Raw genomic sequence first — 21,781 nt, 5'->3', positions numbered from 1 at the left:
TGTAGTTCTCGGGGCCAGGGGAGCCTGCACGGAAGAGGCTGTGCGCATGAGCCGATGAGGCCTAGCCGAGGCGGCGGGACCCCCAAGTTTGGAAAGCTCTATTAACGGTGAGAACGCGTTAACACTTGCCAAGGGGAGTGGTTGGTGCCTGTGCGGAGCTAGCAGCCGGCCTGAGGAGGGAGGGAGAATGTGATCCGGTGGAAATTATCACTATGGGGCGAGACAAGGCCGAGAGTTGTAAGACTGAAAGAGAATCCCGACTGGGAGACAGGACTCCTGAGTTCTGGTCCTGGCTCTGCCCTGGACTCGCTGCCCTGAGGTGTTAAATTGCTTTCCTTCTCTTACGCCTCCAGGCTATGCGAAAGTTCTGTCCAAAGGCCGCTCACAGCCCCTGTCTGACTGGGTGTCATGATGAATTGAGCTCTCTGTTACCTGCGCATCACAACCGGTGAGCGTCTGGCTCTGTGCCCCTCAAAGTGGCCCATAGTTTTGTCCTGGGGGCCCGCCTGGGACGGAGTCCTCTATGGCGGGTCCCTAATGACACCCCATCCGTGGGGAACCTGGGGGACGGGGAGCCGCCCATGGACAAACACGGCGAAAGGATCAGCGAAGGGCCGATCTAATTTAAATTCCTATGCAGAGAGTCTAACCTCCAGCAAGCAGTTGAAGAATCATACCTCGTCCTTGCCTAAAGAGAGTGCACAATGCATACTTGATTTGAGAAGGATCCATTTTTACAGGAAGGCCGTTTCCTTAGGTCCAACTATCAGGAATTTGCCTTTGAGTACTTCCTTGCTTAACGGAGTTGTTGCTCTTTTCTTCTCTGATACAGATAGTAACTGTCCCTACTGAAGGTCCCAGGAGTGCTCCAGCCAGGTGTGGAAAGCTGGTCACGATTCTATGCTACTTGGTTCATTTTCTCCACAGCAACAGAAGAGCCCTCCTGAAATTGCTATTACCATACCTGCCTGTCACCTTGCCAAGGCTGGCCAATGTGTGTTTTGTCGCAGACTGTCATGGAGGCCATGATGGAGGAAAAGGAAAGGGGAGGCAGATGTTGAGGCCCCAGAGGCCACAGTGAGAGCAGTTTAGTTCCTGAGGTGCCAGGACTAAGGGGGCATTGCCCTGTCCCTAGGATTACAGTGAGCCACATGTCCAGCCCAAGAGCCAGGAGGTATTCTTCCTCTCAGTGTTAATAATCAAAGCATCCTGACACCAGCAGCCAGTTTTTATGGAATCCTGATCATTATTACCACAGTGGAGGGCTGACCTCATAGAGAGGCTACCCTCCTTCCTTAGTCACCCAAGCCTGTGAACTATGATTGTCAGTTGTGTGTGGGCCATCTGCCCACTTAGGATGCAATTTTTGATGTGACAGACATTCCGGATGTCCACTTCCCCTGTGATGAGGTATGAGCCTTGTCCAGCCCTTTTCCTGAGGGAAGCAATGTCAGATGAAAGACTTAGAATTGCCCAAACTGGCTAGCCAGCTTCCACATGCACAGTATCGGTGATAACTGAGAAAGGTTAGAACATCGTGTTACATTTTGAATTTCTACCATTGTTGGAACCAGGTCTAGTATTATAAGCCCCTGACCCAACCTGTGTGTGAGGCCTAAACAAAGCCTGAGCACTTCAGCTAAGACAACCCACCAAGTTGCCACCTTTAGCCTCACACCTTTGATAAGCTGGCCCAGGTCCCAGTAACTCCATTGTCGGAAACAGACCCCATCCCTTCTAGTGGTGCTACTGCCTTTTGGACACAGAATCCAGCCCACGGTCCCCTGCATGGTCCCCTTTTTGCCATCCTGTGGCTTGGGTAGTAAGAGGTAAGCATTTGGCTGAGGCAACTTGTTCATTCAGAATAAATTCACAGCTGCTTAAATTTTGTCAACAGGCCGAACGTGTTGGCTCATGCCTGTAATCCCAGCACTTTGGAAGGCCGAGGCGGGCGGGCGGATCACGAAGTCAGGAATTCGAGACCAGCCTAACCAACATAGTGAAACCCCGTCTCTACCAAAAATACAAAAATTAGCAGGGTGTGGTAGCGCACGCCTGTAATTCCAGTTACTCGGGAGACTGGGACAGGAGAATCGCTTGAACCTGGGAGGCGGAGGTTGTAGTGAGCTGAGATCGCGCGGCTGCACTCCAGCCTGGGCAACAGGGCAAGACTCCAACTCAAAAAAAAAAAAAAAAAATTGTCAACAGAGGCATAACTGAATGGTGAAACCAGTTTTCTTTTTCAATTTCTTTTTTTTCTTTTGTGCAGAGCTGAGGCTTCGAAGACCTCAGGGGACTTCTCTCAGCACTCACAGAAACCTCCTGCACCCTCGGATGGCACAAAGGGACTGTTTTCTTACTCTTAGTCTGAGTGACTGCCAAGAAGGAAGGCAAAGGTAGAGCAACTGGATCTCTGGCTCTCCACATAGCTTCTGATCTCAGACCTTACTAAAACGCTTTCTGGGCCCAAGGACAAAGCTCACATGAACAAATGATTTTGAGTCATGAATGAAAAATCTTGCTCTTTCCATAGTAAAGAAGAATTAAGAGATGGACAGGTAAGCATGCACTCTTATTTGGGAAAGATGGTGTTGGTTTGAGATATCTCATTAAGTATAGTAAGAATATATTAAGAGAATATTTGGAAAAATTTAGAAACTCTCATTATAGTTCTCTTTGTTCTATAAGAAGGAGCTTCTGTTCACCTCAGGGTCAATTGCTTTTCCTAATAGCTTGTTTTGTAAGTGAGTTATGAGATTTTTGTTTTCTTTTTGCTTGGGTAGTGGGGAGAATTTCATTGAGGAATCACCCAAGAAATCTGTATTTCATTGATTTGGATCATTTACCTTACTAGCCTCTTCCCTGTGAAACACTTGCTTTGGCCTGATCGTCCTCAGGACTCAGTTCAATGTGATATGTCTTTGTATGAGCCGGGCAGCTAACCCTACATGCCTTACCTTTCACACTACTTTGCCCACCCAAAAATGGTCTTAAATGGAGGCTGTGGGATTCAGCGGCCAGAATGGGACAAAGCCTTTGCTTTGGGTCTCCAGAAAGATTTTCTTCACTGTAGTAAGACACAAACTGTTCCAAAGAGGGAAGTCTTTGGACACTGGAGGGGACTGAATTGGAGAAGGAAAGGAAGGATGAAATGAATCTCAGGTACACAGACGCCTGCAGGAAGTTGTTAAGCACAATGAATCACCAAATATTTTAGACATAAAATTTCAACAAAAATTTGAGACAAATATTTTGTGCTTAGTACTGTGCCAATGGGTGTGAAACATATAAAAGAAATATAAGAGCCTGGATGCAGTGGCTCACGCCTGTAATCCCAGCACTTTGGGAGGCTGAGGTGGGCAGATCACCTGAGGTCGGGAGTTGGAGACCAGCCTGGCTAATATGATGAAACCCTGTCTTTACTAAAAATACAAAATTAGCTGGGCATGGTGGTGCATGCCTGTAATCCCAGCTACTCAGGAAGCTGAGGCAAGAGAATCGCTTGAACCCAGGAGGCAGAGGTTGCAGTGAGCTGGGATCACACCATTGCACTCCAGCCTGGGTGACCAAGTGAGACTGTCTCCAAAAAAAAAAAGAAAAAAGAAATATAAGAGAAGGTCCTTATACAGGCCTTTTGCAGAGGAACTTTTGCTGCATACAAGGGTTACTGGACTTAGAGGTGTAAGACAGCATTGTAGCCCCAGCTAGTAAGGTAGGTTGCCTTGAGTAGGTGGAACTGACCTTGATCAGAGAAGAGGGTGGAGGTGTATTCTGGAGGAAGACTACATGAATGAAGGGATGGAAGTGAGGAGAGGGATCTGCAGCAGGTGTGTTGATTGTATTACAGTGGGAAATAAATGCTTAGCCATCATGAGCTCCGTTACCAGGGAGTTTGGTCAGCTGTGAGGTGTTTTGGCCTCCATCCTTGCATCTGGAACATGAAGAAATGAAAGTTGTGTTTAATGAGCATTAGTTGGAAAGAAAAAAAAAAAGCAGAAGGGTTAGAGTAACAGGATGATCTGGGATTCCAGAGCCTTGGCATAATACATTCACATGGGTCAAAATCCAAAAAGTACAGAACGATATACGTATTGTGAAGAAACCGCCTTCCACCCTTGTCCCCTCAGCCACTCAGTTTTTCTGCTGGAGACAAAGCTACTGCTTCCTTGGGTATAATTGTGAAAATGGTCTCTGCAGAGACAAGCAAATGTGCATATGTACTTTTAAAAAATAAAATGGTAAAATAGTGTATAGACTCTGTCCTTTGCTTTTTCACGTAATACATCATGAAGATTGTCCCATATTGCCTGTAAAGCACTTTCTCATTGTCTTTATGGCTATATAGTATCTCACTGAGTGAATGTGCTTTTATTTATGTAAATCAGCCCATTAGTGAACATTTAGGTTTTTCCAGCCTTTCGCTATTATAAACAATGTGACAAAGAATCACACTATAAATGTAAACATGTCGGTTTTGCACATGGATGAATATATCTGTTAGATAAATTACTAGAATGCAGTATCAGGCCCCGCATGTACAAAACATGTATGATTTCATTAGGTACTATCAAGCTATAGAGGTGGTAACAGTTTACTCCCCAGTGTGTTATGCACTCTGGCCAATGTACATGTTATCAGACTTTTTGATCTTTGATAATCTGACTAATGAAACACAGTAGTTTTACATGACTCTTTTTTTTTTTTTTTTTTGAGATAGAGTCTTGCTCTGTTGCCCAGGCTGGAGTGCAATGATGCGATCTCCGCTCACTGCACCCTCCGCCTCCCAGGTTCAAGTGATTCTCCTGCCTCAGCCTTTCGAGTAGCTGGGATCACAGGTGTGCACTGCCACGCCCGGCTACTTTTTTGTATTTTTAGTGGAAACAGGGTTTCACCATGTTGGCCAGGCTGGTCTTGAACTCCTGACCTCAGGTGATCCACCTACCACAGCCTCCCAAAGTGCTGAGATTACAGGCGTGAGCCATGGCGCCCAGTGACTTTTTTTGTTTTGTTTTGTTTTGTTTTTAATGAAGAGGTTGAACATTTGTTCATATGTTTAAAACCAATTTGTGATTGTGCAGGATGGCTCATGTCTGTAATCCCAGCACTTTGGGATGTCAAGGTGGCTTGAGCCCAGGAATTTGAGACCAGCCTGGGCAACCATATGTAGACCCCATGGCTACATGGGCATGGTGGTGTGCACCTGTGGTCCCAGCTACTTGGAATGCTGAGGTGGGAGAATCCCTTGAGCCAAGAAGAGAGTGAGCCATGATCGTGCCACTACGCCCCAAGTGGGGCAACAGAGCGAGACTCTATCTCAAAAAAACCAACATGGAGAAACCCCGTCTCGACTAAAAATATTCTACTAAAAATTAGCAGGGCGTGGTGGCGCATGCCTGTAATCTCAGCTACTCAGGAGTCTGAGGCAGGAGAATCACTTGAACCTGGGAGGTGTAGGTTGAAGTGAGCCGAGATTTCACCATTGCACTCCAGCCTGGGCAACAACAGCAAAACTCCATCTCAAAAAAAACCAAAAAAAACAAAAAAAAAACACCATTTGAGTTACCTTTTGTGTAAACCATCTATATCCTTTTTCTAATGTTTCCACTGGGTTGGTTTTTCTTTTTTTTTTGAGATGGAGTCTCACTCTGTTGCCCAGGCTGGAGTGCAGTGGCGTAATCTCAGCTCGCTGCAACTTCCACCTCCCAGATTGAAGCCATTCTCGTGCCTCAGCCACCTGAGTAGCTGAGATTACAGGCATGTGCCACTACATCCGGCTAATTTTTGTACTTTTTAGTAGACATTGGGTTTCACCATGTTGGCCAGGCTGGGCTTGAACTCCTGACCTCAAGAGATCCTCCTGCCTTGGTCTCCCAAAGTACTGGGATTACAGGCGTGGGCCAACCACACCCGCCTTGTTTTTCTTTTTTGCCTTAATGATTTTTTTTTCTCTGAGATTAAACTTTATTAAAGTTACTTTTCCAGAAAATTCAGTAAATATGGTAACGTAGGAACAAACTTAGGCTCATAAGCCTTTTAAATTTTTACATAATCTTTAATGATGTTGATCAGGAAATTCTTTCACTGGTAGAATTACTTCTCCATTCTCCAGAATTGTATCATCTGGGAATATTCTGGGCTTCTTTTCAATGGTGCCATATGGTTTTTTTAGATACATGATACTTCTTGGTGCTCTAAATGTTCAGAGAAACTTCTCTAGTAACAAACTATAGAAATGATTATTTTTTTTTTTTTTTAAACAGTAGAGACAGGGTCTCCCCATGTTGCCCAGGCTGCTCTGGAATTCCTGGGCTCAAGCAATCCTCCTGCCTCAGCTTCCCAAAGTGCTGGGATTATAGCTGTGAGCCACCACACCTGGTGATTTTTAGGATTTTAAAAGAACACATTGAAAAATTAGCTCTGTATCTGTGAAATGAGTTACAAACAATTGGCCGAGTATTTTGGTCGGTTTTTTGTTTTTAATCTGTAGCAGGGGATAGGTTTGGCTGAGCAGAAAGGCCATAGGAAACTGCTTCACTAAACTTTGCTCACTCAGAACCCTCAGACTTTCAAAGAGCCGGGAAATCGGTATAAAATTTGTGAGATAACATTAACTAAGCTTTTTGCAGTTTTTCCTAGGACCAGATTAAACAGAAGTTTTCCTTTACAGTATTCATTATGGTTGGTATCTCCGGAGTTCATCCTTTTTTTGTGGTACTGGGAAAAGGTGCAACATTTACCTTTGCAGGGACATGGATGGAGCTGGAGGCCATTATCTTTAGCAAACTAACACAGAACAGAAATCCAAATACCACATATCTTCACTTATAAGTGGGAGCTAAGTGATGAGAACACATGGACACATAGAAGGGAACAACACACACTGGGGCCTATTGGAAAGTGGAGGGTTGGCCGGGCCCGGTGGCTCACGCCTGTAATCCCAGCACTTTGGGAGGCCAAGGCGGGTGGATCACGAGGTCAGGAGATCGAGACCATCCTGGCTAACACGGTGAAACCCCATCTCTACTAAAAATACAAAAAATTAGCCGGGTGTGGTGGCGGGCGCCTGTAGTCCCAGCTACTTGGGAGACTGAGGCAGGAGAATGGTGTGAACCCGGGAGGCGGAGCTTGCAGTGAGCTGAGATTGTGCCACCACACTCCAGCCTGGGTGACAGAGTGAGCCTCCGTCTCAAACAAAAAAAAAAAAGAAAAGAAAAGAAAGTGGAGGGTGGGAGGAGGGAGAGGATCAGGAAAAATAACTAGTGGGTACTAGGTCAAATACCTGGCTGATGAAATAACATGTACAACAAACCCCTGTGACCCAAGTTTCCCTATGTAACAAACCTGCACATGTACCCCTGAACTTATAAGTTAAAAAAAAAAAGGTATGACATTTAAACTATTATCTTTGGGGGATTAATATGTGCCTGGAAGATTGACCCTTGTCTGTTTTACAGAGCGAAAGAGTGTCTGCTGGGTATTCTTCATCATATGACAAGGACAAGAGTGTTCTGGCTTTCAGAGGAATCCCTGTATGTATCACCCACAACTTGGTACCTTCTGCCAGGGCTTTTGTTGTGTGTTACTGTGTGGTGCCAGAACTGTGCTAGACACTGGGGACACAAGGGTGGCATAGACCTTAGCTTCCAGGAGCTCACACTTGAGGGGAGTGAGGGGAGGGTGTATGGAACACAAACATACAAAACAACTTCTATTTAATAAGATAATTGCCATAATGAAGCAGGCTATAAAACGCAGAGAGAATACCAAAGGCACACCACAGTCTGAAATGAGTGTATGAATTTTTGTTTATTTACATTCAAGGTGGACATAGACTTGTCCCCAACATCACCCAAGTTCCACATCATAGTTGAGGTTTTCCAGGTACCTCAATTTAAAATTGACTTCAAGGCCAGTAAGTGGCTCATGCCTGTAATCCCAGCACTTTGGGAGGCTGAAGCAGGCGGATCCCTTGAGGTCAGGAGTTCAGGACCAGCCTGGCCAACACAGTGAAACCCCATCTCTACTAAAAATACAAAACTAGCTGGGTGTGGTGATGCACACCTGTAGTCTCAGCTACTTGGGAGGCTGAGGTAGGAGGATCACTTGAGCCCAGGAGGTGGAGGTTGCAGTGAGCCAAGATCAGGCCACTGCACTCCAGCCTGGGCAACAGAGTGAGACTCCGTCTCAAAAAATAAATAAATAAAAAGTAAAAGAAAATAAAATTGACTTCAGTCAACCCATCAGGGCACACTAGGTCCTTTTGGCCTCCAGTGTCAAGGACATTCAGTACAGTGGATGGGAAGCGTTTGTGTATATGGGGGTATGTGGATTCTATCCTCACGCTAAAGGTCAGCTGCCTCTACAGATCTCAGAGTTGAAGAACCATGGCATTCTCCAGGCTCTGACCACAGAAGCTAATGAATGGGAGCCACGTGGTAAGGTTCCCTTCAGGGCCCTTGGAGTCTGGGTGGGACCTAAGTCAGACCTTCCCATGCATCTGCTGTCCATCATTTGAATTTCTCTCACTCCTTGTCTTTCAGAATTTTGTAGATTTATCATTCCTTGGGGAAAAATAGAATCAACACTGAATTAGGAATCGAAAGACCAGAGTTCTGATCTTCCTCTGCTAGTGGTTTACTGTGTGCCTCTGGGCAAGCCATATGATCTCTAATATTAGTACCTCCCTTATCCTCAAAGGGATGTTATGAAAATGAGACACCATATGGGAAAAGCCTTTGAAAAGTTGTTCTACTTCATCTGCTTTGCAAGGCGCTTCCCCATACTATATTTAAAGTTCACTCTACTTGCCAAGTGATTACGGAGAAAGGTACACTCCAGCCTGGCCAACATGGTGAAACCCCATTGTATTAGTCTGTTTTCATGCTGTTGATAAAGACATACCCAAGACTGGGAAGAAAAAGAGGTTTAATGGACTTACATTTCCACATACCTGGGTGGGCCTCACAAACATCGTGGAAGGCAAGGAGGAGCAAGTCACATCTCACATGGATGGTGGCAGGCAAAGAGAGAGCTTGTGCAGGGAAACTCCTGTTTTTAAAACCATCAGATCTTGTGAGACTTATTCACTATTATGAGAACAGCACAGCAAAGACTGGCCCCCATGATTCAATTATGTCCCACTAGGTCCCTCCCACAGCACATGGGAATTATGGGACTTACAAGATGAGATTTAGGCGGGGACACAGAGCCAAACCACATTACCATCTCTACTAAAAATATTTTAAAAATTAGCCAGGTGTAGTGGTGTGTGCCTGTAATTCCAGCTACTCTGGAGGCTGAGGCACAAGAATTGCATGAACCCAGGAGGTGGAGATTGCAGTGAACCAAGATTGTACCACTGCACCCATACCTGGCCACTAGAAATATGAACTTTTAAAAAAATACTTTTTTTTTTTTTTTTTTTTTAGGGACAGGGCCTTGCTCTGTCCCCCAGGCTGGAGTGCAGTGGTGCAATCATAGAACTTGTGGGTTCAAGCAGTCTTCCCACCTCAGCCTCCTGAGTAACTGTGTACCACCAGGCCTAGCTAATTTTTTTTTAAGAGACAGGTTCGCTGGGCGCAGTGGCTCACGCCTGTAACCCCAGCACTTTGGGAGGCTGAAGTGGGCAAATCACGAGATCAGGAGTTCAAGACCAGCCTGACCAACATGGTTAAACCCCGTCTCTACTAAAAATACAAAAATTAGCTGGGCGTGGTGGTGCACGCCTGTAATCCCAGCTACTCAGCAGGCTGAGGCAGGTGAATCACTTTAACCTGGGAGGCAGAGGTTGCAGTGAGCCGAGATCATGCCACTGCACTCCACCCTGGCAGCAAAGCAAGACTCCATCTCAAAAAAAAAAAAGAGAGACAGGTTCTTGCTGTGTTGCTCAGGCTGATCCTCACCTTAGCCTCCTGAGTATCTGAGAATATAAGTGTGAGCTTCTATGCGTAGCTAAAAAATATTCTAATATAGGAACATCATTTGGACATCTGTGAAGTTTCTTTTAATGGAATTTTATCTTTATGATGACAAACCCAGCATTAATACATTAATAATTTTTAAATGCATATATATATATATATATATATATTTTTTTTTTTTTTTCTTTCCAGAGACAGGGTCTCACTCTGTTGTCCAGGCTGAAGTGTAGTGATGTGATTATAGTTCACTCCAGCCTTGAACTCCTGGGCTCCAGCTGGGACTACAGGTGTGCACTACCATGCCTAGCTAATTTTAAAAAAATTTCAGGTGGAGACTGTCTCATTATGTTGCCCAGGCTGGTCTCAAACTCCTGGCTCAAATGATCCTCCCACTTTGGCCTCTCAAAGTGCTGGGATTACAGGCATGGTGGCATGTGCCTATAGCTCTGGCTAACTTAAAAAAAAAAAAAAGTAAAAAATAAATGTAGGCTGGGCATGGTGGCCCACGCCTATAATCCCAGCACTTTGGGAGGCTGAGGCGGGCGGATCACGAGGTCAGGAGTTCTCTACTAAAAATACAAAAATTAGCCAGGAGAATCGCTTGAACCCGGGAGGTGGAGGTTGTAGTGAACCGAGATCGCACCACTGCACTCCAGCCTGGGCGACAGAGCGAGACTTCTTCTCAAAAAAATATATATATATAATAAATAAATAAATAAAAATAAATGTAAAAAAGAATTTATTAATAAGCTGACTCAATTGGCAGTGCTCTTGACTATATGAGTAAGTGGAAGAGAGCTGAAATAAAGGAGACAATTATAAAAAGGAAAAAAGATAACCTAATTAATGTGAGCTGTGTTAATTATCCTGAATATTTGTCCTTTGCCTCTGTGTTCTTCTGTAGTTCAGGGGAAAACAGTATTTATGTCACACATAGGAGGCATCTCCCTCATTCCAAGAGAAAAGGAGAAGAAGCTCTTACGCGGTTTGGGCATTTGTGTTGAGTTTTTAAGCACCAGCTTGCTATTGCTGGTGGAAACCTTGAACTTTTGTTAACTAACCTGTTTTGACAGCATATTCCCACCCCCTTGCCGCTGTGGTTCCTGCTCCTGGCTCACAGATTTTGATCAAGCTGTTTGTAGGCGAGGGCGTATGGGGTTGGGGAGGGATTGGTTAAGTTGCTGGTAGATGAGGCTCTGACAGGTGAAGAATCAATAAAGCTGCATGAAGGTAAGAGGGTGAAGGATCCTGTTCAGCTTCATAATAAGCATTGCATCCTGCTCTTCTACTCTTCCCCCAATCCCTTTTTTTTTTGAAACAGAGTCTCACTCTTGTCACCCAGGCTAGAGTGCAATGGCGCAATCTTGGTTCACTGCAACCTCCGCCTCCCGAGTTCAAGTGATTCTCCTGCCTCAGCCTCCCAAGTAGCTGGGATTACAGGCACCTGCCACATACCCAGCTAATTTTTTTTTTTTTTTTTTTTTGTATTTTTAGTAGAGACAGGGTTTCACCATGTTGGCCAGGCTGGTCTCAAACTCCTGACCTCAGGTGATCCACCCACCTCAGTGTCCCATAGTGCTGAGATTATAGGCGTGAGCCACCGCACCCGGCCTACTCTTCCCTTTTTGTTCAGCTACTTTGTCCCTCCTTTTTAGCTCCTATGCTGAAAGTAAGTTTTATTTTCTTGATCCTCCAAGGTTGAATATTCTCTTAAAGCTGTCTTAGAAACTCCCAGGCTCAGTGTCTGCTACTCCGGACTGGAGCAGGTGAGATGGAATTTCCTAAAGGTCCAGATATTTAGGACCCTGGACCCATCTTACCTGCTGCCTCTGTCCATTGCCCTGCTGGACCTGAGCCCACACCTATGTTGATAATAATAGCTTACTTTTGGGCCACATGCTCTCCTAGGAAGTAGAAGAATTACCCCATCCTCACAACAGCCCCATGAGGGGTTACAGATGATAAGTGACCTGCCTGAAGACATACAGCTAGTAAGAGGCAGAGATTAAGCATTCACATGTAGTTTGGCTCTCAAGTGTGCTTTCAGTAACTATCCTCTACTGCTTCCCAGCCGCTTTCTCTTCCTTATTATCCATTAGTGTCTGGTAGCATTTCATTTAATCTGCAGGTATATTCTCCCAACAGTTGATTGTCATGTGATGTCCTCAGCCAAGACTGTGACGCAGAGAGGAGCTGTCTCAACCTACTATACCACTGAGGCTGGAGAGATCATATTTTTGGTATTAAACTGGAGTCTCTCCATCCTTCACATTGTTGATGTCCTCTGTAGCAAACTGGAAAAGTCAGTGACAGAAGATGCCACTAGCAGTTTGAGCCAGAGAATTACAGCTCTGGTTTGGAGAAAAGGGCTGGATGGTGGCTCTAGAAAGCCCATCCTTCTGCTCTTTTTTTCTCCCACTTATATTGTGCTTTCATTCATTCATTCATTCATCAAACATTTGTTGAGCACCTATTATGTGTCAAGCTCTGTGCTAGGCTCTGGAAAACCTGCCCTCACGTAGCTCACTGTGGAGTAGGAGAAACAATGACTACACTATGATAAGCACGGGTTGTCAGGGTCTCACAGAGCAGTGGCCCCTCATCCAGACCGATGAGGTCAAAGAAGGCATCCAGGCAAGGATGGTGTCAGAGCTAACTGAAGAATAAGAAGGAGCTGCACCAGCAGGGGTTGGAACTGAAGGTGGCAGTGCCTGGAGTCTTGATTCCAGCAGAGGGAGAGCAGTCTGTGAAAAGGCACCGAGGGTGGGAGAGGGCAGAGCACATGGAGGAATTTCAGGTAGTTCTGGATGGCCCTGGGGCAAAGCTAGAGAGGTAAGAAGAATCTACAAATGTTCCTCGAGTTACATGAACTTCCATCCCAATAAACCCATTGGAAACGAAAAATTTAAGTCGAAAGTGCATTTACGGCTGGTCCGAGTAGAATGATTTTTACAACGAATTGATCACAACCAGTTACAGATGTCTTTGTTCCTTCTCCACTCCCACTGCTTCACCTGACTAGCCTTTAAAAAAACAAAAAATTTGAAAACAAAAAGAAAAGAAAAATGCATTTAATACCCTGATAAATCCATCAAAAAGTCAAACAGTTGTTAAGTGGAACTGTCATGAGTTGGGGAACCATCTGTAGATTGTGAAGTTATGTGGATACTGTGCTGTAGAGTATGGGTTTTATCTTGAGGACTGTGGAGAATCCCTGGAGGGTTTTGAGCAGTGATGTCGGATCTTACTTTTCTTTTCTTTTCTTTTTTTTTTTTTTTTTTTTGAGGCGGAGTCTCGCTCTGTTGCCCAGGCTGGAGTGCAGTGACATGATCTCTGCTCACTGCAACTGCAACTCCGCCTCCTGGGTTCACGCATTCTCCTGCCTCAGCCTCCAGAGTAGCTGGGACTACAGGCGCCTGCCACCACGCCCGTCTAATTTTTTGTATTTTTAGTAGAGACTGGGTTTCATTGTGTTAGCCAGGATGGTCTTGATCTCTTGACCTCATGATTCGCCTGCCTTGGCCTCCCCAAGTGCTGGGATTACAGGCGTGAGCCACTGCGCCCGGCCAGTCTTACTTTGCAAAAGCTCACTCTAGCAAACCTGTGAGGAGAGGATCAGAGGGTGTTAAGATCCAAGGCAGCCGGATGTGGTAGTGCGTGCCTGTAGTCCCAGGTACTCAGGAGGCTGAGGCAGGAGGATTGCTTGAGTCCAGGAGTTCTGGGCTGTGGTGTGCTATGCCTATCATGTGGCCCCACTAAGTTCAGCATCAATATGGGGACCACGTGGGAGTGGGGGACCACCAGGTGGCCTAAGGAAGGTAAAACTGGCCCAGGTCAGAAATGGAGCAGTTCAAAAATCCTGTGCTGATTAATAGTGGGATCATGCCTGTGAATAGCCACTGCACTGCAGCCTGGGCAACACAGTGAGACCCCATCTCTTAAAAAAAAAAAGGCCCGAGGCAGGCAGACAAGGCTGGGGTCTGCAGTAGAGGCCCAGACATACCTAGATCTCAGAGGGTCTCCTTTCCTCCCACTATTGCAGTTGTGAGTACAGAGGTGGTCAGAGCCCAAGAAGCATGGGAAGCTGTGGACACCATCCAGCCAGAGACAGGTAACTGTAGGAATGCTGCTGTCTCCCCATAGCCCCTCTGCCAGCAAAGGCACCATCCACACATGTGGCAAATGTTTCTGTGAGTCTGGGACTAGGAGATGGAATTCCTGAGAGTGCTCATTTTAACCATATAACATAGATTACAATATCTTTTTCAAATCCTAAGATGATGACATCCTACCTCTGGAGGAAACCAGAGTGAAGGCCATGGAGAAAGGGCTACCATCCCTGTCCATCTTTCACCCAGCCATGAGAGAAGACAGGGTTGACCTTAGTTAGGGCAGCTTCTACAGAGTGGCAAGGCTGGGCAGGAGGATGGAGACGGGCCCCTGTGTAAGGCTGCTCAGGTTGTTTACTGCACAAGGAAGTCCCTGGGGATGGGAGCTGAAGCAATCTGCTGGAAGGCTCTGAAGGCTGAGTAAAAATTGTCTCCTGTTTCTTTCTAAGAGGTTGGATGAAGCGATAGAACTAGGACCTAAATCTAGCCTGAGCCTCTCTTCAGCTCCTGAGGCCCAGTGAATAGTATCAGCCATCACCTGTATTGCTAACTGATCAGTTAATTCCCTATTGGCTATAACAGAGGTGTATGGTTGGGGGTTCCTATACAAGGTGTAAGAAGGGAAAAGTGGAAATTAGGAAAGGCCCTTAAACAAACTGGTTGCATGCTCTTATGTGGGTACCCACCTCAGGCAGTGACTTGCCCCCTCATAGATGAGAGCATTTAGGGATCACCTTGTGGGGCAGATCCGCTCCATACCCACTGCAGAGGCTGGCCTAGCAAGACTGAATAGCCTAGTCCAAAAAGAGAGTCATCTTCGCCGATAATGCCAGCCTCTTGAAAGAAGATTGGTTGTAGCTGTAGGTGTCTGATGTTCAACTGGAAGCCAGTGCTTGGCTTGCAGGTGACAAGTAGGAGGCCTCAGTAAATGTTTGTCGACAGAATGACTCCTATAAATCCTGGCATGTCTTCCCTTTTGCCACAGGGAGCCAAGCTAGCTCAGAGCAGCCTGGGCAGCTAATCTCCTTCAGTGAGGCCCTGCAGCACTTCCAGACTGTGGACCTTTCCTCCTTCAAGGTATGATGGTAGCAGGGTTTGGAATCTCAAGCAAAGTGCCTTCTCCCTAGGAGCCAAGCCTCTATCCCACCAGGACAGGGCACTGGGCAAGCAAATCTCCCCTAAGATCTTGGTGCCCAGCATCATGGGTGGCCTAGGACCCATGCTTCATTTGGGGCCTTGGTAGCTTTTGTGGGACTATGCCCTTACAGCTTCTGTGGCCCTGTTATTCAGGGGCCTGTATAGCTGTTTATCTACTCTTCCCTTTTAGGGATGGGGACATCTAGAGTCAAGTATTAGGTAGATCCTTGCAGAGGCAAGGCAAACTGTTCAGGGAGCTGAGTGATTCATGGCCAGTGGAGGAAAACCTTCCATTCCCTCAAGGAACCAGAAGCTATTTAGGAATTTAAGAAAGATATAAGTTGGAAAAAGAAGGAATATTTGGGGGAATAAACTCTAGGGGTGGGTTGGGTGCTGGGCATAGTGGCTCACACTTGTAATACCAGCACTTTTGGAGGAGGCTGAGGCGAGGGGTCACTTGAACCCAAGAGTTCAAGGCTGCAGTAAGCTATGATCACTCCTGGGCAACAGAGTGAAACCCTGTCTCCGTAAAAAATAAAAAAAGCTGGGGAGCTTTCTGGGCCATATTGAGTAACAATACGTTTAGAGAAATGTGATTTCAGGTCTCCTACCTAAAACCTGGCTCAGGGGAGAGAGGCTAAAAAGATAGGAGCCAGGTTTTTTTATAGGACCCAGAGAGCCAAAAGCTACCGAAATCAGAATATTCTTAAGGCTTGCAGTAGTGACCCTGAGCCATGAGAAGCCAACATGACCTCACTTGGGAAGTGCTAGTTGTGACCAAAAGATTCCAGCTACCCCCCAGAGTCATCTAACTCCAGTGGGTCCCCTCCTCCTGGGAAATCTGTCCTGGCATTTGTCTGACTGCCTGGGGGAGTTGGGCATGTGTAACCCCTGTGGGAGTCAGTGGAATACCTAGTTCTGGAAAAGCCCAGAGGACTAAATGCAAATAATGGCTGATAATACCTATGCTTGGGGATGTCTCTTTCACCTTGCAAAAAAATCTGGGAGCTGGAAGAGCCTGGCTCTAGAGACTCAACAGGTGCCTCGCAGCTTCTGCCTCCTTCCCCTGGCCCAAAGACCAGCCAGATAGCTGGGGGAATTACTTTCTGCAAGCACTGCCTCTGGTCTGAGCCTGATGGGAAGTTGATTAAGGGAGATGAACCAGCATTCTGCCCATTGCCTGCAACTTCTTCCCCAGAAAAGAATCCAGCCAACTATTCGAAGGACTGGGCTCGCCGCCCTCCGACACTACCTCTTCGGGCCTCCAAAGCTCCACCAGCGCCTTCGGGAAGAAAGGGACTTGGTCCTGACCATTGCTCAGTGTGAGTGCAATGCGAGCCCACAGGGCAGTTGCTGCATCTGTGGTTGGGCAAGACGGTGTGTGCTGACCCTGTTGCTGAGGCTAAGCCAGAAATATTGCATGTACCATGGTTGGTGGGTGAGAGTGGGAGCTGAGAACTGGATGTCTCACAGTCCAGATCTCACATTCTCTGAGAAGCACCCAGTTCTCCCACGAGGGGCAATCTGGCAGAGAGTGTGGGTGTGTTTTGGGGCAGGTGGCCTGGATAGCCAAGACCCAGTGCATGGCCGAGTCCTCCAGACCATCTATAAGAAGCTGACCGGCTCCAAGTTTGACTGTGCCCTTCATGGAGACCACTGGGAGGACCTGGGCTTTCAGGGTAAGAGGGAGGAGTAGCTCATCTTCTTTTTCATGCCTCTGATTCCAGAACTAGAGTGAGAGGCCAGGTCGTTCTCTTCCAGCACTATGAGGGGGAAGATCTCAGGGGAGTATTCCCGGAGGAGGGTGCAGCAAATACAAAAGCCCTGAGGGGGCGCCTGCTAGCTCTACTTGAAAAATAGCCAGAGTAGGTTGGGTGTGGTGGCTCATGCCTGTAATCCCAGCACTTTGGGAGGCTGAAGAGGGCGGATCACTTGAGGTCCGGAGTTGGAGACCAGCCTGGCCAACATGGTGAAATCCCGTCTCTACTAAAAATACAAAAATTAGGGCTGGGTGCGGTGGCTCATGCTTGTAATCCCAGCACTTTGGGAGGCTGAGGTAGGTGGATCACGAGGTCAAGAGTTCGAGACCAGCCTGGCCAACATGGTGTAACCCCGTCTCTACTAAAAATAGAAAATTTAGCCAGGCCTGGTGGTATGCGCCTGTAATCCCAGCTACTCGGGAGGCTGAGGCACGAGAATTGCTTGAACCTAGGAGGTGGAGGTTGCAGTAAGCCGACATTGCACTACGGCACTCTAGCCTTGGTGACAGAGCAAGAATCTGTCTCAGAAAAAAAATAAAAAATAAAAATTAGCCAGGCGTGGTGGCATGTGCCTGTAATCTGAGCTACTCAGGAGGCTGAGGCAGGAAAATCACTTGAACCCGGAGGCAGAGGTTGCAGTGAACAGAGATCGTACCACTGCACTCCAGCCTAGGTGACAAAGGGAGACTCTGTCTCAGAAAAGAAAAATAGCCAGAGTGTGGCTGAGGTGGAGACGAAAGTGACAGGAGAAAAGATCACTTGGTGGTCTTTTAGGCTGTTGTAAACATTTACTGTAAGTGATATGGAAAACACTGGAGTGATGTGACAGAATCTGGCATTTTTGGGTTTTTTCCTCTCTAAAAAATATTTATGAAAATTTTATCATATATTATTTTGCTTTCTGAGTGAAACAGAATCATTTCACCAGTTTTTGGATTGTACTATTTTTTTTCAAAACCATATCAAATTGGCCGGGCATGGTGGCTCACACCTATAATCCCAGCACTTTGGGAGGCCGAGGCAGGTGGATCACCTGAGGTCAGGAGTTCAAGACCAGCCTGGCCAACATGGCGAAACCCCATTTCTACTAAAAAATACAAAAATTAGCCGGGTGTGGTGGCAACGTGCCTGTAGTCCCAGCTACAACCAGGAGGAAGAGGTTGCAGCAGTAAGCCAGGATTACGCCACTGCACTCCAGCCTGGGTGACAGAGCGAGACTCTATCTCAAAAAAAAAAAAAAAAATAGACAAAACCATATCAAATTATATTTGTATAGAATAGGAAAATAACTTTGAAAGGAAACTTTAAGGCTGGGCGCTGTGGCTCACTCCTGTAATCCCAGCACATTGGGAGGCCGAGGCAGGCAGATGACTTGAGGTCAAGAGTTTGAGACCAGCCTGGCCAACGTGGTGAAACCCTATCTCTACTAAAAATATATAAATTACCAGGCATGGGGGTGTGCACCTGTAATCCCAGCTACTCAGGAGGCTGAGGCAGGAGAATCGCTTGAACCCAGGAGGCGGAGGATGAACCCAAGATCGCACCACTGCACTCCAGCCTGAGTGACAGAACAAGACTGTCTCAAAAAATTTTAAAAAAAAGATAAAAGGAAACTTTATGTACCCCTAATTAACTGGTGGTCTGTTGGTATGGCAACATGGTTAAGTCCCTGTTCCCTCTCTCATCTATCATGTAATTGTCTTAAATGTATCCTCTCTATATATTCAGAATCGCACCAGCAATGTTAAGATTTTTGTTTCAATCAACAAACAATTTTTTTGAGGAGGGGTTCTCATGAAGAACCAGAAAACCTGCTAGACAAATTACAGAAGAGCTGTTACACTGCAATAAACGTAATTTCTAAATCTCTGAAGAAAAAGGAAAATCTGGGCCAGACACGGTGGCTCACACCTGTAATCCCAGCACTTTGGGAGGCCGAGGCGGGAGGATCACGAGGTCAGGAGTTCAAGACCAGGCTGGCCAAAATAGTGAAACCCTGTCTCTACTAAAAATACAAAAATTAGCCGGGCATGGTGGCGTGTGCCTGTAGTCCCAGCTACTTGGGAGGCTGAGGCAGGAGAATCGCTTGAACCCAGGATGTGGAGGTTGCAGTGAGCCGAGATCTCGCCACTGCACTCCAGCTTGGGCAACAGAGTGAGACTTCGTCTCAAAAAAAAAAAAAAGATAAGAAAAAGGAAAATCTGTTGTATTTACTCTTTCCATTGTTTGTTCTTCCTTCCTAATATTCCAAAGTTTGCTGTTTTTTTTTTTTTTTTTTTTTTTTTCTATTTCAAGGACTTCCTTTAGTTATTCTCTTAGGATAGGTCTGCTGGCTATAAATTGTCTTTGTTTTCCTTCATCTGAGAATGTCTCAGTTTCCCCTTCACTTCTGAATTCTCTGGATATAAAATTCCAGGTCAACAGTTCTTTTTTTTCAGCACTTGAAAATGTGCTACTTCCTTCTGGCCTGCATAGTTTCTGATGAGAAATCCACTGTCATTTGAATGATCTCTCCCTTATAAGTAAGGAGTTCATATTCTCTTTTTGCTTTCAAAATATTTTCTGTGCCAGGCATGGTGGCTCGAACCTGTAATCCCAGCACTTTGGGAGGCCAAGGCAGGAGGATTGCTTGAGACAAGGAGTTCAAGATCAGCCTGGGCAACATTGTGAGACCCTATCTCTACAAAAAATAATTTTTTTTTCTTGAGATGGAGCCTCACTCTATTGCCCAGGCTGGAGTGCAGTGGCATGATCTCAGCTCACTGCAACCTCCACCTCCCGGGTTCAAGCAATTCTCCTGCCTCAGCCTTCTAAGTAGCTGACTACAGGCCTGTGCCACCACACCCAGCTATTTTTTGTATTTTTAGCAGAGATGGGGTTTTACCATGTTGGTCAGGCTAGTCTTGAACTCCTGACCTCAAATGATCCACCTGCATGCGCCTCCCAGGGTGCTGGGATTACACGCGTGAGCCACCATGCCTGGCCAAAAAAAAAACCTTTTTTTTAGTAGCCAGGTGTGGTGGCGCATGCTTGTAGTCCCAGCTACTGGGGAGGCTTGAGGCAGAAGGATCGCGTGAGCCCAAGAAGTCAAAGCTGCAGTGAGCTGTGATCGCACCGTTACACACCAGCCTGGGTGACAAAGTGAGACTCTGTCTCAAAAGAAATATCTTTGCTGGCCGGGCGCGGTGGCTCACGCCTGTAATCCCAGCATTTTGGGAGGCCGAGGCGGGCGGATCACGAGGTCAGGAGTTTGAGTCTAGCCTGGCCAATATGGTGAAACCCCCATCTCTACAAAAAAAATACAAAATTAGCCAGGCATGGTGGCACGTGCCTGTAGTCACAGCGGCTTGCTGTGGAGGCGGAGGTTGCAGTGAGCCAAGATCGTGCCACTGCACTCCAGCCTGGGCGACAGAGCGAGATTCCATCTCAAAAAAAAAAAAAAAAATCTTTGCTTCGTCTTTGGTTTTCAGGAATTTGACTGTGATGTGTCATTGTGTGGATTTATTTGGGCCTCTCCTGTTTGAGGTTAGCTCAGTGTGTTGAGTCTGTAGGTTTGTGTCTTTTGCCAAACTTGGTCAATTTTCAGCTATGATTCCTTTGAATACTTTCTTCAGCTCCACACTTTGTCCTCTCTTGTGGGATTCCAATGATACAAATGCTATCTTTGTTCATTTTTTAAAATCTTTGTTATAGTCTCAGATCTCCAAGGTTCTGTTCATTTTGGTTTTTGTTTTTCTGTCCCTCTGTTGTTCATATTATGTAGTTCTATTGTTACTGTCCCATATTCAAGTTCACTGATTCTGTTGTCTCCGTTCTCCTGTTGACCCCATCCAGAGAGTTTTTAGTTCTAGTTCTTCTATTTTTCAGTTCTAAAGTTTCCATTTGGTTCTTCTTTATATCTGCTGTTTCTTTACTGAAACTTTCTATTTTTTCATTTTTTCAAAGTGTATTTGTTCATAATTGCTTACCAAAGGCATTTTATTTTATGGTAGATACTATAGTCATTTTCTATCATTGCTGTAACACATTACCACAAACCTAGTGGCTTAAAACAACACAAATTATTGTCTTATAGTTTTCTAGTTCAGAAGTCTGACTCAGGTCTCACTGAGAACCTGTGGTCAAGATCAAGGTGTTGGCAGCACAGTGTTCTTTTTGGAGGCTCTGGAAGAGAATCCATTTCCTTGCCTTTTGCGGCTTCTAGAGGCCACCTCCATTCTTCCATCTTCAAAGCCAGAAACAGCATCTCTCTGAGCCCGATTCCTCACATCTCTTTCTCTGGCTCTGGGCTTCCGCCTTTCTTTTCCACTTTTAAGGACCCTTCTGATGACATTGGGCCCACCCAGACAGTCCAGGATCATCTCCCTTTCTGCTGATCAGCAACCTTAATTCTACCTGCAGTCTTAATCCCCTTTGCCATGTTACGTAACATAGTCATAGCTTCTGGGGACGTGGTCATCGTGGGGCGGGGAGATTATTTTGCCTACCATGGCTGCTTTAAATTCCTTGTCAAATAATTCCAACAACTGTGTCATCTCAGTGTTGGTGTCTGTTGATCATCTTTTCTCATTCAAATTGAGAATTACCTAGTTCTCGGTGTAACAAGTGATTTTTTATTGTATCTTAGACATTTTGGGTAGTCTGTATGAGACTCTGGATCTTACTTAAATCTTCTACTTTAGCAGGCCTCCCCTGTTACTGTGCCAGCAGGGGAAGGAGGGATGTCACCTTGTTACTGCCAGGTGGGGGTGGAAGTCCAGGTATCCCACTTGGCTTGCAGTAATACCACGTTCAAGACCAGCCTGGCCAACATGGCTGGTGGGGCAGGGGTGCCTCGTTACTCTTCCTATGTGGC

At 46.0% G+C, this 21,781-nt stretch overlaps 1 protein-coding gene and 1 non-coding gene across 14 annotated transcripts in view; one reads left to right on the top strand and one right to left on the bottom strand.

Annotated features, from left to right (window-relative positions):
* The first annotated feature begins 15 nt into the window (after window positions 1-15).
* Window positions 16-21,781, top strand: part of ELMOD3 (ELMO domain containing 3) — a 37,010-nt gene continuing 15,244 nt past the window's right edge. For 3 of the 13 annotated variants that reach the window (XM_054546010.2, XM_054546011.2, XM_054546005.1), the window contains exons 1-8: window positions 1,195-1,410; window positions 2,270-2,558; window positions 7,455-7,529; window positions 8,366-8,435; window positions 13,963-14,031; window positions 15,015-15,106; window positions 16,365-16,488; window positions 16,723-16,845. In XM_054546010.2, coding sequence (XP_054401985.1) covers window positions 2,505-2,558; window positions 7,455-7,529; window positions 8,366-8,435; window positions 13,963-14,031; window positions 15,015-15,106; window positions 16,365-16,488; window positions 16,723-16,845 — 607 coding nt within the window. In that variant the 5' untranslated portion in view covers window positions 1,195-1,410; window positions 2,270-2,504. 13 annotated transcript variants of the gene reach the window in all.
* Window positions 18,711-18,771, bottom strand: LOC112132168 (U7 small nuclear RNA). Its single transcript, XR_002913976.1, has one exon. It is a non-coding gene; the product is annotated as a U7 small nuclear RNA (small nuclear RNA).

The sequence above is a fragment of the Pongo abelii genome, chromosome 12, assembly GCF_028885655.2.
Source record: "Pongo abelii isolate AG06213 chromosome 12, NHGRI_mPonAbe1-v2.0_pri, whole genome shotgun sequence".
NCBI lineage: Eukaryota > Metazoa > Chordata > Mammalia > Primates > Hominidae > Pongo > Pongo abelii.
The sequence above is the reverse complement of the archived record's forward strand: the minus strand, read 5'-3'. Positions and strand labels throughout refer to the sequence as shown.